Source organism: Prionailurus viverrinus, chromosome A3 (genome assembly GCF_022837055.1).
Source record: "Prionailurus viverrinus isolate Anna chromosome A3, UM_Priviv_1.0, whole genome shotgun sequence".
NCBI lineage: Eukaryota > Metazoa > Chordata > Mammalia > Carnivora > Felidae > Prionailurus > Prionailurus viverrinus.
In genome coordinates this window covers 456,442-470,276 of record NC_062563.1, presented here as the reverse complement: position 1 = coordinate 470,276, position 13,835 = coordinate 456,442, and the positions used below count along the sequence as shown (strand labels likewise).

The 13,835-nt window shown below is 63.9% G+C and overlaps 1 protein-coding gene across 11 annotated transcripts; it reads right to left on the bottom strand.

The window, feature by feature from the left end:
- Positions 1-574: 574 nt before the first annotated feature.
- UCKL1 (uridine-cytidine kinase 1 like 1) lies at positions 575-13,829 on the bottom strand. Of its 11 annotated transcripts, none has more exons than XM_047852408.1 (16): positions 13,623-13,829; positions 12,583-12,684; positions 7,208-7,398; positions 6,930-7,036; positions 6,643-6,813; positions 6,486-6,557; positions 5,163-5,352; positions 5,007-5,068; positions 3,002-3,021; positions 2,041-2,139; positions 1,875-1,968; positions 1,706-1,768; positions 1,456-1,578; positions 1,159-1,266; positions 934-1,090; positions 575-825 (listed from the first exon to the last, which is right to left on the bottom strand). In XM_047852408.1, exons 1-16 carry the CDS (start codon positions 13,733-13,735, stop codon positions 722-724), a joined length of 1,776 nt encoding a protein of 591 aa, XP_047708364.1. In that variant the 5' UTR covers positions 13,736-13,829; the 3' UTR covers positions 575-721. The 11 variants fall into 11 exon arrangements, with proteins under 11 accessions (XP_047708364.1, XP_047708366.1, XP_047708365.1 ...); XM_047852410.1 differs by having other exon boundaries at positions 7,208-7,395; XM_047852409.1 differs by lacking the exon at positions 3,002-3,021 and adding an exon at positions 4,253-4,269 and having other exon boundaries at positions 13,623-13,828.
- Positions 13,830-13,835: the final 6 nt, after the last annotated feature.

Sequence of the window (13,835 nt, the reverse complement as noted above, 5' to 3'; positions counted from 1 at the left end):
CGGCAGCCCACCCCCAGCAGCCCGAGCATCTGCGTCCCACACACCCACACCCAGGCCGGCCTGCCACAGACCCACCGTCTGGAGGGGAGCGAGAGAAGCCCACACACCCTCGAGCCCGGTGGCAACGAAGGCAGGGCCGGAGGTGGGTTTCTGGCCCCACACAGCACGGCCGGCCGCTGAGGCCCCGCCATGTCTGCTGCAACTTGGGGCTCTTGTCAGTGGCTGGGATCCACTCGTCACTCCCTCCTACCGCCGCCCACACGCTGATTTCCGCCCCGCTCCCCGATACTACAAACACATGGTGGGGGTGGGAGGCGGCTGCGGAGGCTGTCTCTTGAGACCCAGAGCCCCAGGTCCCCGCGGCCACCCAGGGGCCCGTCTAGCAGAGCCAGGAGCTGTGCCCTCCTAAATCCGGCACTGAGCCCGGATCGCCGGGAAAGCCGAGCGCGAGACCGGGGGTGCCTGTTGTGCTGCGGAGAAGGCCAGGCCCCTGGACTCTTCCTCTCCGTGGTGGCTCCGCACCTCGGTCCCAGGCAGGGCAGCACTCAGGTGCCCCTCACCCATCGGTCACGGCTTCATTTCCCTGAACTTTATTTTATAAAACGTACAGAGTGAGTTACAGCGGTAACGTCTTTTTTTAAACTGAAATAAGTTACGACATCTCTGTAAGCAAGGCCACGCGAGGCGGGAAGAGGCTGGGTGGGGGCGAGGGCAGGAGGGCTCAGGCTCGCTCAGGCTCGCTCAGGCTCGCTCGTGGAGGCCACTCTTCCTCATCACTGCCGTCAGGAACAGCGTCGGTCCCGAAGTAGCGGTCACCGAAGTTCCCTGGGGAAGGAAGCAGGCCCTCGTGGCGGGGATTCGGGCCGCCAGACACCCCCCCCCCCCCACCCCCGCCCGCCCCCAGCACCGCTGACCGGCCCTGCGCGGCCTCACCGATGCCAGGGATGATGCGGAAGAGGTCATTGACGCGCTTGTCCACAGCTGTGGTGAGAATCCTCACTTGCGGGAAAGCATACGCCACCGAGTGAACACCCATCTCCGCCATGAGCAGCGACAGCAAGAAGATCTTGTCCTCCGGCACGTCGTGGTCCTGCACGGTACGGGGCCAGTGAATTCCCAGCCAGCCCTGCGGCCGGCGGCCCCCTCCAACGCACTCACCAAGAGCACCCGCACGGCCATCATGGCTGCAGCGCCCGTGGACACGGTGCAGTCCATCAGGATGACATGGTCGTCACTAATGTCCTTGGGCAGCCGCAGGTAGTGGAGCTGCGAGGAGCCGGAGTCGGAGCCGGAGTCAGAGCCGGCACAAAGCCAGGGCTGCCCTCCGGGCCCTCCGGGCTCTCCCTGCCCCGGATTACCACCGCCTGCCCCCCTCTCCCCCCACCCTTGTCCTCCAGGCTCCCTGCGCCCCTTGGCCCCTGCCCTCCAGGCTCCTTCCGGCCCCCGGCCCCGCACCTCGGGCTCCCCAGTGAGCTGGTTGGTCTGGATGAGGATAGTGCCTATCCGCACGTCTTTGCACACGGCCCGCAGCGCGGGCTCCATCGTCTCACCGGCCCGCAGGATGGACACGCCAGTGATCTGGGGGCCCAGGGGTGGGGGGCGTTGAGCTGGCCGGACCTACCGCCTCGCCTCCCCGGCTGCCCCAGTCTCGCCCCCACCCCCCCCCCCCCCCCCCACCCCCGGCTGCGGCCGGCCCCGCCGGTACCTGCTTCCCCGCATAGCACTTGCCCGCGTAGTCCTGCCCCTGCGGGGTCTGCACGACGCAGTCCTGCGCACAGAGGGGGTGGGGGCGCTCGTGAGCACGAGGGGCCGCCCACATCCCGCTCCCCCGCCCCCCTCCCCCCCACCCCCGCCCGTCCCACCCCGCCCCGCACCTGGAAGGGCAGGAAGGAGAGCGCATGCTCAATGAGCAGCCGCATCAATCGCTTGGAGTAGAAGATGAATTCGTCACGGCTGGTCTCCTTGTCCCTGTGGGCCGGTGGCGTTAAGCAAAGGGGTGGGCCGCCAGGGGCCACCTCGTCCTACAGAAAGGGCTCTCACCTGATGATGGTGTGCATGCCTCGCACCTGAGGCGTGCTCTCGAGGACACTCAGCGTCTGAGGCAGAGGGTGGCACTGGTGCGCCGAGGCCAGTGCGGCCCTGGAAACACAAGCCAATTGGGGGACTCAAGAAGGGGTGTCTCCTCCTGGCGCCCCATCCTCCCGCTCCGACACTGTGTGGGGGGCAGATGTGAGGGGGACAGTGGGGCGTGCAGAGTGGGGGCCGCCGCCTCCCTGTGGCCGACCTGGAGGGAGGGCCCCACCCCCGAGATCCGCCCGCCAGGCGAAGGCAGAGCAGCTGACCTTCAGGTGGGAAAGCGAGGGGCTACGGTGTCAGCCTCCCCTCCCAGCCCCAATCCCCTCCGGGCCTTGCTCGGGAGAAAGCGAAAGGGGACCAGGCAGTGGGAGGGAGAAGGAGTCTCAGCCCCCAGGAAGGGCGACTGGTCCCCAACCCCAGAACATGTCTCTCTGGGCAACAACTGAGCTTCAGGGCCAAACTTCACCCTGACCCTTCCCTCCAGGTGATGCACCACCCTCTCAGAAGACAGGAGCAAATCTAGCTCAGGGCCACCCCTGCTGCACCAGGCCTGGAGCGGGGAGAGGAGGGGGGGGTAAGTGGGGAACAGAGGGGGCGGGGCAGGACGGAGCAGAGGGGGCGGAGCAGAGGGCAGAGCTGGTGGAGGGCGGGGCAGAGGGCAGGGGGCGGGGCAGAGCTGGGGGAGGGCGGAGCAGAGGGCAGGGGGCGGGGCAGAGCTGGGGAAGGCGGAGCAGAGCAGAGGGGGCGGGGCAGAGGGCAGAGCTTGGGGAGAGCGGAGCAGAGAGCAGAGCTGGGGGAGGGGGGAGCAGAGTGGGGGGGCGGGGCAGAGCTGGGGGAGGGCGGAGCAGGGGCGGGGACAGCAGCCCCCCTCCCCCAGCAGCGCACAGCACAGCAGCAGCACAACCAGAGCGCACTCTGTCCTCACATATCCCAGCGCAGCTTCCTCTGCTCGCCAGGTGAAGAGTACGTTCGGGGAGGGAACAGGGCAGGAAACCCAAGGGTTTACAAAGAGGAAAAGAACAAAGAGAAAAAGAGCATTTAGCAAGGGAGCGCGGGCAGCCCCTGCAGCCTCCGGCTAGCTGGCCTGAGAGAGAGAGGCAGGTGGCGGGCGACTGGGGGACCCCTGGAGGCTTTGCTCTCCGAGGCACGCCCCCGTCCTGAGGCCTGCCTGCCTGCCTGTCTCCGCCGCCGACCGCCCACCAGCAACACTTCCTGGGGCTGACAGAGGCGAGCGGCCACCAGCCACCACTTCCGTGGCTGGCCAGAGAAGGGGAACTAGCCGGCAGCAGCATTTGGGTGTTTTCTCAAGTCTGAAACCCCAGGAACTGTATTCTCACAACAGAGGCTTCCAGAGGGCCTGACAGGACAATCCCTGCAGGTGCCCTGGTCTGGAGGAGAGCCAAGCAGTGATTCAAGCGAGGGCAGGACGCTGGAGGGGCCAGTGACTGGCCCTGGAGGCATTCCCAACGCAGCAGCTGGGGCTCCCAGTTGTGAACCGGGGGCTGTCCTGGTGCTTCCCGATCCCACAGAAAGCCTGGGCTAAAGGCAGGTCATTCATTCATTCATTCATTCATTCATTCATTCATGCTGAGCACTGTGTGGGGTAGGTGCTTCCTCCGCTCCCTTGGGGCCCTGGTGCATTCAGAGCTCCTGGCTCTCTCTCTCTCCAGGGCCAGATGGGCAGGGGGCCAGGGGGCTGAGGCCTCACCACCATCTGTGGGAATCCAGACCGGACCCTCAGATCGGGCAAAGGAGGTATAAACCCAGGCCCTCCCTCTATCTTCTGAGGGGCAGGCCTGTAGCCACTGACCTGGGGGGCACCCAACAGGGCTGGCTCAGCACAGCTGTGCCCTCTGGCATCAGACCCCATGCAACCAGCCCCATGCTAGGGAGAGGCCTCCAGAGAGGTCTGACCAGGGCAGAGTCAGGGCTCTGTGTGACCTTGGGCAAGTTCCTTAACATCTCTGTGCCTTAGTTTCCTCATCTGCCAACAAGGACAGGCAAAAGCAGTGTGGGGGCCACCACACTGTCCCTTCCATGCCTGGGGCAGGGCTGCCCAAGGGTGGGCATGACAGGAGAGGACCCTCCCGCCTGCCCAGGTGACAACCCAAATTCTGAGCTGCCTGTGGATGTTGGAAATGCCTCCGTCTCTGCAGACAGGTGTAGGAAGTCTTACCTGACACTGAGCTCACGCTGCGGCAGCAACACAGGGAGACACAAGGGAATGGGGTGGCACGTCAGTGATGGTAGCGCTGCTCACCTCGCAGTCACCGGACAGCACAGCCCCTCGCCACCGTGCACCCTGGCCAGCTGGGCCACCCCCACCCAGGAACGGACCTGCCACAGCCCCACCAAGGGATCGTCCGAGGCAGCTGCCAACCATGGGAGGGAACCAGCTGTTATGGCCTGTGACCTGGGCACCCTCTGGACTGGGCAGTAAGAGCCAGGACTCCTGGGGCTCTGTTCCTCATTCCTCAGGCTTCCAGCACCCCATTACGGAGCCTGCCCAGAGCGGTGGGCAGTGCCCTTAGCCAGCCCAGCGCATGTAACTTCAGGTTGGGGCACCCCTCCTGGAGTGTTCGGGACACAGCACCCAGCACTGACACCCAACGGTCCCTGGAAGCTTTGGGAAGAACAGGAGTGCACCCTTCCACTCAAGGCCCAGCTCAGGCCGGAAACACCAGAAGGCACCTGTACACTCCACGCTTCCTCAGGGAACCCAGCTGCCTCCGGCCAGCACAAAGGGCCGGGGGCTGGTGGGCAGCAAGGCTGACCGAGCAGGCCTGGGACACTGGAGGGCCAGAACGTGGCAGGGGACAGTAAATACACGGGGGCTGCAGAGCAGGTGGCTGTGGATGGTGGCTGCAGGGAGCCAGGGAGTGGGGCTGGGCGGGCTGCAGGTAGCTGGGAACCTGGCCCAGCTGACTCACCTCCTCCAGCTGGCTGTGCATGTGCTGCACGATCAAGTCGATGGCCACTGTGTTCCCGCTCCCTGGGACGGGACGGGACAGGTCAGGAGGGTGACACGGGCAACCAAGGCACCTCCTCTGCCCACATCCCCAGGGCAGGTGGGTCTGCAGGCTCACCCCAGGGCACCACGATGTCTGCCACACGCATGGTGGGCTGGATGTACTGGTCGAAGGCAGGTTTGACGAACTTGTTGTACTGCTTGATGACACCCTCGATGTCTCGGCCTCGCTCGCTGATGTCCCGACGTAGCCGTCGCACGAGGCGGATGTCAGAGTCTGTGTCCACAAAGATCTTCATGTCCAGGAGCTGGATGGGGAGAGCCGGCTGCTGAGCGGGGCGTGCCACCGGCAGGGCCGGTGTGGGCGACATCGGGACCAGTTCCTGCAAAGATCTCTGGGCTGTGTGCCGACCTTGGGGCACCTTGAGGGTCTGGCTGGTACCTCTGGCTGGCAGCGTGCGTGGCTGTGGGGGCATGTACACGTTGCGTGGGGGCGCTGTCCACCAAGGGCTTCAGCCAAAGGCCACTGGATGGGTACTGGTTCCTGAGGCAGGTGGAGCCGGCACCACTACGGTGGGTCGTCCGCTATCTACGTGCCCTCGCACACACCAGGGGACTGGGGACTTGTTCCCTCCCCACCACATCCCCCATCATGGTCCTTGGGCTTGGTGAGTTCAGGTCTGGCCTAGAACGGGCGGATGTGGGGCTGGGCACTGCTGTACGGTGGGCAGCGGAGTTCCCTGAGCCTCAGCCCAAACTCGCTGGCCTCAGAACTACAAGGAACCGGGAGCAGATCTGGCACAGCTGGCTGTGAGCACAGGCCTCCCCCGATGGGCCTCGGCAGGGGCAGGAGAGGGAGCCCCGCACAGCAGGGCCTGGCGGGATGGATGCGGCCGTGCACGCCTCCCAGGGGTCAGGGGTGCGCCACGCAGACGGCACAGACACAAGGGCCCGCCTCCATCCCAGGCAAGAGCACGCACGTGCACACACGCAAACCCACACCTACCACCCCAAGGTCACTCTGACCTCAGTGCCCGCACGAGCCCCAAAGAACGGCAAAGGAAACACAGACACGTAAGAGGGTGAGTAAGGGTCAGAAGAGAAAGAAAACACAGTAGAGGCCCTGGCCCAGGGCTTGCACCCCCACCTGGAAGGGAGCCCCTCCTCAGGCTGCCTCCCCCACCAAGGCCATTTCCAGTCTCTCTGTGGGAGTGGCGGGTCTGCTTGACCCAACGTCCTGACTGGCTCCCCACAGAGTAGCCATTCCTCACCCAACACCCAGTGACTGCACCACAAGGATGGGACAGGTGGCCATGCACCTGTCAGAGCCAGTGGCTTGGCCTGCTTGGAGGAGGCAGGTTTGAGGTTAGAACCACAGCGGGGGCGGGGAGCTGAGCCGGGGTGGGCGTCCCCGGCCGTCAGCCTCGAGCCCTGCTCTCACCTCCAGCAGTGTCTTGTCAGCAAAGGCCATGATGCCCTCGAAGATGATGACGTTTGCACCGTAGAGCGTTTTCTGCAAAGGAATCGTGCAGCGGTTCACCCTCTGTGCCCACCGTGCTCCCAGGAGGATAGGCACAGGCCGAGCCCAGCGGGCCTACCCAGTCTTTCTTCCGGCTGTGGGTGGTGAAGTCGTACACGGGAACCTTGACACTCTTGCCCTGCTTCAGCTTCTTGAGGGTGGACACAATGAGGTCAAAGTCAAAGGCGTCTGGATGGTCAAAGTTGAAGTTGTTGCGGGCAGCCTGCTCCTGCTGCTGCGTGGTGAGCACCTGTAGGGGGAGGAGGCAGGGGCTCTGTGTACCCCTCCCCGCCATGCCCCGGGGCCGGGGCGGGGGCTCCAGGCCCCTCTGAGGCCGTGGCCTGCATGTGCGGGAGTGCTCCTCACCTTGTAGAAGGAGTCCATGGACAGCAAGACCACCCAGGGCACGTCCAGGGCCTCGATGATCATCCTGGCCACGGTTGTCTTCCCGGAGGCGCTGCCGCCTCCCAGGCCTGCGGGAAGGGGCAGAGTGACCCTGAGCAAGGGCCGCCCAGCCATCCTCCCAGATGGGTTCCCTGACACAACTGAGGGGCACGAGGCTGCTGACATGAGTGGAGCTGCTGCTCAGGTGCTCGATGACAGGTGCTGCCTGACCTCCCCCTCCCGCCGCGGGCCTGGCTCACCGATGGCGAAGGCCTCCTTGGACTGCGTGCCATGCTCGTTGTACCAGGGCGGCCGCCCGGCTGTGTAGATGGTGCGCTTGCTGGTGCGCAGCAGGGGCGGCTCAGACTTGCACTGGCTGGTGGTGCGCTTCCGGGGCGAGCGCCTGGTGCCCACAGCTGGGAGGAGCCTGTCCAAGGACTCCGCATTGCTGCTGCAGAGAAGGAGTACACGCTCGCCTCTGCCGTCCTGTGTCGGGCCTGGCGTGGCCGCCGTGGGGCGCAGCCCCCCCTCCCCCCGTGCAGGCACACGGGCACGGCGCGGGGGGGCAGACTCAATTGGGGCATACACAAAAAACCACCCGCAGCCCACCCACAGGGCTCCGGGCCTCGGACCGCCACTGCCCACACAAGTTCAGAGGGACAGCAAACACAGGGCAACGAGGACTGCCATCTTGGGCCTGGCTCCTCTTTCCTCGTAGGCTGGGCACCAGCGGGCTCCATAGGGCCCCTGTCCTTTCAGGAGATGAGAGGGGCACACCAATGGCAGTCAAGACCCCGTGGAGGACTATGTTTCCTCCCAGGACACTCTCTGGGCAGTCCTCTTGTTTTATATGATCTGATCCCTGCCACCCCGTAGGGTACACAGGGCGAGGGGCTCCGGAGACAGAAGCTGCTGACGGGAGAGCTGGGCAGGGCGGCAGAGTGGATGGGTGCAGGAGGAAGGCCCTGCGCTGGGAGGCCTACAGGGAGGCCCTTGCTTCTTGCCCTCCAGCACGCTGCAAACTCCGGGCAGAAGGCCGCGGCCCCCAGGGGCTACGAGCTGGAAAACTCAATCCAGGGAAGGCACGGACGGCATCCGTGTTCTGTCCTGCCCATGCTGTCCCCCTAGTGCCGAAGGGACATGCTGATGTCCCTGTCATTTCAGAAGGGGCACGGTGTGGCTGCTGGCCCAAGGCCTCAAATCCCAAGAGCGGCAGCTCCGGGGACATTCAATTTGGCTGAGTGGCCCAGCTGGGAGGCAGTGTCTGCCCGATGCCTGCTCAGAGTCTGTGCTGAGAGGCTTGGACACAAAAGCCTGGTGTAAAGATGGCTGCAAGGCCAGGACAAGCCCAGGGAGAAGGCATTTCTGGCCACCGCATGAGAGAGAGACTGGGCTGGCCAAAGCATCACCTTGCTGACCTGCTCCCGAGGCTTCAAGGCAGGTTGTGGCCCAGCACAACTACTGACTATCCGGGCAGAGCCCCCGGCGGGTGGGAAGACAGGGCAGGGAACCACGTGGACGCGCTGGGCAAGTCGGTCCCTGCGCAACGCTTTCTGCAGCACTGCCTGTCCACCCCTGGTCCAGGACCCTGGTGATGAGTGCTGCTCACAGTACTAGCAGGAGAGCCGGGGATGAACAGAGACAGGGAAGGCGTCCTGGAAGTATGGCTGGGTGAGAAAGTCCAGTGCCATGAGACACGAACTCATGTATATATTTACATAAAACCGCCCGCCTGCACACACCTTCATTTGAGGGTGCGTGAGCAAAATGGGGCGCACAGAGGGGACTACGGTCTGTGAAGTCCGCTGCCACCCCTACAACCAGCAGTGCCGGGCCGCGGGGTGCCTGGAACCGGGCCGCAGACCCATGCCCCGGCAAGGGTGCTGCCAGCTCACCCAGGCCCGTGACAGTGCCTTCCTGCCTCTGGAACAGCCTGCAAGAGCCGGGAAGGTGGGGTGCACATGTGTTGGGCGTGGGAGGAATTAGCTGAAGCCAAAGGCGTGACAGGTAGCGCTCGGGAGCCTACTGGTGTGTTGAGAGGACAACTTCAGCAGCAAGAAACCACCCACCACATGACAGGAGACACGTGGCCGCATCCTGGGGGACAGACAGCACAGGACTGCCGCTGCTCCTTGCCAGGACAGCACAAGGAGCCAGCGCTGGAGGTGATTAGCCTGTCTGTGTGCTCAGTGTCACCTCTGTGGCTCTGGAGACAGCAATCTGGAGCGAGGACAGCCCTAGGCACTGTCACCCAACAGCAAGCATGTGGGGGCTTCTGCCCAGCATGGAGCCACCCCAGCAGTGCCGCCCACACACCCATTCAGTCAAACCAGAGAGGGACACGGTGCGGGGGTGGGGAAAGCATGCACCAAGCAGCAGTATCTCCAGGACCTGGGCAGAGGGCAGTGCTGTGTGATCTAACCCCGGACGTATTCGTCTAACCACGCTGAGCACACAGCCCCCACGGCTCACCAATGTGTTGTCCTCCCAAGCAGGCGGCCCGCCGCTCGCTCTGGAGATGACAGATGGCCCATTCGGGAGAGTGGAGCCAGCCCTGCCGTGGCCCTGGGGGTGACGGTGGGCAGAGAACAAAGTCCAGCCCCGTGCCTTCTGCGAGCACACTCCAATGTGGAAAACCTGACTTGCAATGGAGGAAGTCCTCCCCATCTCAAAGAACGCGCTCTTGTGCGCTCGTGCTGAGCATGCCCACGCAGGACCGCCTCGGGGCAGCGTAGGCCTGGGGCTGGCATCGCTCCCGTCCCCTGCTTCTCACCCCGGCGCAGTGGCCTGGCCTCTCCAGCAGGAAACTCAGAGTCCCTATTTGTGAGTGTTCATTGTACTACTGAGGTAATGACAGCCACCACCACTGACAACTTCTGAGGCTCATGCTGCCAACAGCCTGGGACCATTCCAGGGAAGAGTACCCGTGCGCCAGGAAGAGCTGAAAGTAGGGCAGAGAGAGCTTTGCCAGAAACCCGCCCCGTCTAGGGCGCCGCCCCATCTAGGGCGTGTGATGGGCCGGAAAGGCATCAGGCTGGGTCTGCAGCCAACTCCAGCTGCACTGCCTTCTCCAAAGCCCCGTCTCTCTCTGGGAATCAGGGACAAAGCCGCGCTGTGACCTCAGAGCAAGCCGCACCCCATTTTCTCAGCGACACGACCTTGGAAATGGGAACATGGCACAAAAGATCTCATTTCTCAGTCAACAGATGGTCGGGGTGCTTCTGGCTACAGTGACAAAAGCTAATCTCAAACCAAAGGATTATGAGCCACAACAGAGACTCACCTGTAACAGACAGCCCCAAGCAAAACCAGACCCTGCTGGCGGCCAGCCCTGCCTGGCCCCTCACGAGCACCTACCCGGCCTGTTTCCCTACGTCGATCGGACACACGCTACATGGGGCTGCCAGCGGCCAAGACACTGCAAAGGCAGTTGCCTCACTACAGCCACGGGGGACAACAGGCCTGCCACTCACCTGCCTTCTGCTCCGAGGGCCCAGCATCCCGAGATCCTGATGCCAGGGTAAGCTGGGGGGCTGCTCATGGCTGGGACACAGGGGACAGTGGACAGCAGGGTGATCCCAGGTGTGTGCAGGAGCATCTCCACAGGGCCACTTAGACCCACAGTGGCCCCCTTGGACAGCTCAGGAGACACCTGAACTGTCCCTCCATGCGTGGGCAGGAAGTGCTGCAGGTGAGAAGCTGGGGTTGGGTCCGAAGAGCCTCCCGTGTGGAAGGAACAGCACTCACTGCCGGCCTCAGAGGCTGAGGCCACGGGCATTAAGAGGATCACCCGGCTGGGGGCTGTGCACTTTCCTGATATTAATAGCACTGACCCTGCTGAAAAGAACAGTGTCCTGTGGCCCTGGCAGACCTCAGGCCTGCCCTGGCCTGTGCACCGGCTGCTGCACTGCTGGCCCAGTGCTTGCTGAGGACCACAGTGCACCCCTCCTAGAACACCATGGAAAGAACTCCAGACCCCAGGCCTGCTTGGGACTGTGAAACCAATCCTCTCCTACACCCCTACAGGACAGGGAAATCTGAGGTCTCTCCTGGCCAAGTCTTGCTGAATGTCAATGCTGCGCTGGGCGTCACACTCTTGGCCCCAAGGTGCCTTCTAGAGGCATAAACAAACCTGAAACTCTATCCACCTGCCCCACCCCCTCCAGGGGTAGGCTCCAGTTAATCCCCCAAGGCCACCCAGTGCTGTGTGTTCAGCCAGGGGGAAACAGTCATTCTCTAGCCTGGCAGCAGGAGAGAGAATGGGTTCAGCCCCAGCCTCAGCAAGGGTGGGTCAGCCAAAAGATCTTTACTGCAGTGTGTGAAGCGGTCTGCATCCCTAGGTCCTCAGCCTCCTTTCCAGCTTTCCTCCTGGCTTCTAACAACACGGAGGCTCAGGGAAGAGAAGATTCCAGATGGGGCTCACACACCTGAAGAGGGGCCGCTCCTGGCCGGCCCAGGTAACAAGGGTGTGTCTGCCTCCCTGTCCAGAGGCACTTGGAGGCAGAACTGAACTGTCCAACTTTGCCCACAAGCGCTTCCCCCTCCTGCTCCCTGGCCTGGACAAGCGGGCAGGGGCTGGCCCACACTTGGGAGGCTAGAGCTGTCCTGGACAGGGCTGCAGAGTTGGGGCATGCAGCACCAGGGCCTTCACTGGTGCCTGACGCTCTGTCCAGGTTTAGGAAGTTTGCTGGATGAGTCAAATGAGGCTGGATGGAGGAGGGAGGAGCCAGGCCCCAGTGGACCCCAGACTGCTCAGAGACAGAGGTGTCAGGGGAGTATTCTCAGGGCAGGTAGAACACTGGGGGGCTGCAGCCTTAAAGGAGCCAAAAACAGGCTCCAGAGACTTGCACAGCCCCTACCCCATTACCCTGGAAACTTCCCTGCAGAAGTCCCTCGTTCCTGCTGCTCTGGGCGGGTCCAGCCAGCCTCCCTCCATTCCCATAGCTGCAAACCCACCTCCACCAGGACTGTACCAGGAGACAGCCCCAGGGGTTCACTGTTATCACCACCATTCTCATTTACCCATCAGCATATCCAGTGCTAAGGGAGTTGGAGTCTCTGTCCTCATGGAGCTAACCCTCTAGAGGGGCAGGCAGACAAAACACAAGGGCAAAGTGGACAAACCATACCAATGCGCCCGCAATGACGTGGAAGAAGCTGGAAGGGTGGTCAGGGAGAGCCTTAGCTCAGGGGCACTGGCACATACACCTAAAATGCCAACCAGACCCAGCTCCGGGGCCCTTGGGGGGTGTGCAGGGACTGTGGGGGCAGCACAGAGGAACAGCCCTCAGGACACCAGCCAGCATCAAGGGACAACCGTGAAGTCCAGAGGCAGTTCCAGGGTAGACCCCATGGGCCTCTGGAGAAAGCGTGCCAGAGTCTCCACTTACGGCTCCCAGGTCCTGGCTCTCTTCCTACGACCTATGCTTCCCTGGACATCATGGGGGGGGGCACCCAAGCCCACTACACGATTCTGCACGCAGGATGGGGCCCTGACTGCAGCTGCCACCTATCTGTGTCCTCAGGGAGTGCTTTTCTCAAGGGCCTACCTAGCTTTATCCTCTCTGATCTCGGGCTACCTCAAAGATTCTTTGGCACAAGCAGGTGTCACAGACGCAAGTCCTACAAGACTCACCCGGTGCCAGGCATATAGTCACTTTTTGCCGGGAAGGTGTGAGATGGGAAGGACACACAATGCTCCTCAGGGCCTGGGCAGCCTCCTGCGATCTGGCGGCTCCTGAAGGAGAGCTGTCATCGCAGGGCAGCCTCGCCTCATCCCTTACCCCTCCCCCCCCTCCTCCCTCCAAGAAAGAGGTTGCCCTGGCACCCAGACCATTCTGGAGGAATCCAGGCACACAGCATTTCTGCCTTGGAGAGATCACCCAAGTCCCGGGATGAGATGCCCGGGCTGGAACCGTGGTTTCCTTGGACCCCCACAACCTGCGGCCCTCGCAGAGCCTTCCTGAAGCGACAGTTTAGACCCGGAAGTGCAGGAGGCTGCTCCGGATCGCGGCTCAGCCACCGCCCCCTGGTGGGCCTGGCCCCAGGAGCTCAGTAGGAGCCCATTTCCTCTTGGCCTCTTCCATCTCCCCAGTCAGGGTGACAAAATGGCCCTGCCCCCCGCTCTACCCTTCCAACTTCAACTCTTGCAAAGCCTCCCCAGAGCCTGGCGGCACGGCACAACAGGTGGGGCAGGCGGAAGGCAGCAGGCACGATCTACCCCAGACTCACGAACCCTGGCCTCTTAGGTGGAGCAGAGCCTGAGTCCCGGCGGATTCCAGAACACACTGACCACCTCAGATGCTCCAGCCCAGGGGCCCTCCCCGTCCCCTCGGGACAGACAACAAAGTCCACGCCAGCTACGGGCAGAATCCGCTTTATCCGCAGAACCTCGGACTGGGCGCCCGGCAGGCCCTGCCCATGAACCCGGTGCCGCCGGCCATCGAGGAGCGGCGGGGCGGACACGGTCTCACCTCCGGGCTCAGCGCCGCCGGCCCCGCCAGGCCCGGAGGAACCTCCCACCGCGGCCGGGGGCCCCCCGCGTGTCCAGACCCAGCCCGTCGAGGTCGCCCTGCCCGCAGGCGGACGCCCCACCGCACCGCGGGCTCCGGCTCACACGGCGGACGCGAGAGGGCGTGCGCGGCCCCCAGCCCGTGCTCGGCGGGGCGCGCCTACCGGTCCTCGCACGAGGCCTCGCTCCTCTCCGCCGGCCGGTCGGGCCCGTCTCCCGCCGCAGCGGGCGGCGGAGGCAAGCGGGGCGCGTCAGCAGTGGCTGGGGGCGCCGCCATGGAACTCTGAGGCCTCTCCGCGGGCCGCGTCTCCGGGGCTGGCCGCCGGGAGTCGTAGTTCGGGGCTTTGCGCCGCACACTCGCTGGCGCGCCGTGCGGA

Coding starts and splice junctions, on each gene's coding strand:
- UCKL1 (XM_047852418.1), bottom strand. CDS start 10,725: ATGCCCGTGGCCTCAGCCTCTGAGGCCGGCAGTGAGTGCTGTTCCTTC. Junction 6,558..6,642: donor ACAGCCGGAAGAAAGACTGG/GTAGGCCCGCTG, acceptor ATTCCTTTGCAG/AAAACGCTCTACGGTGCAAA. Junction 5,069..5,162: donor AGACATCGTGGTGCCCTGGG/GTGAGCCTGCAG, acceptor GTCCCGTCCCAG/GGAGCGGGAACACAGTGGCC.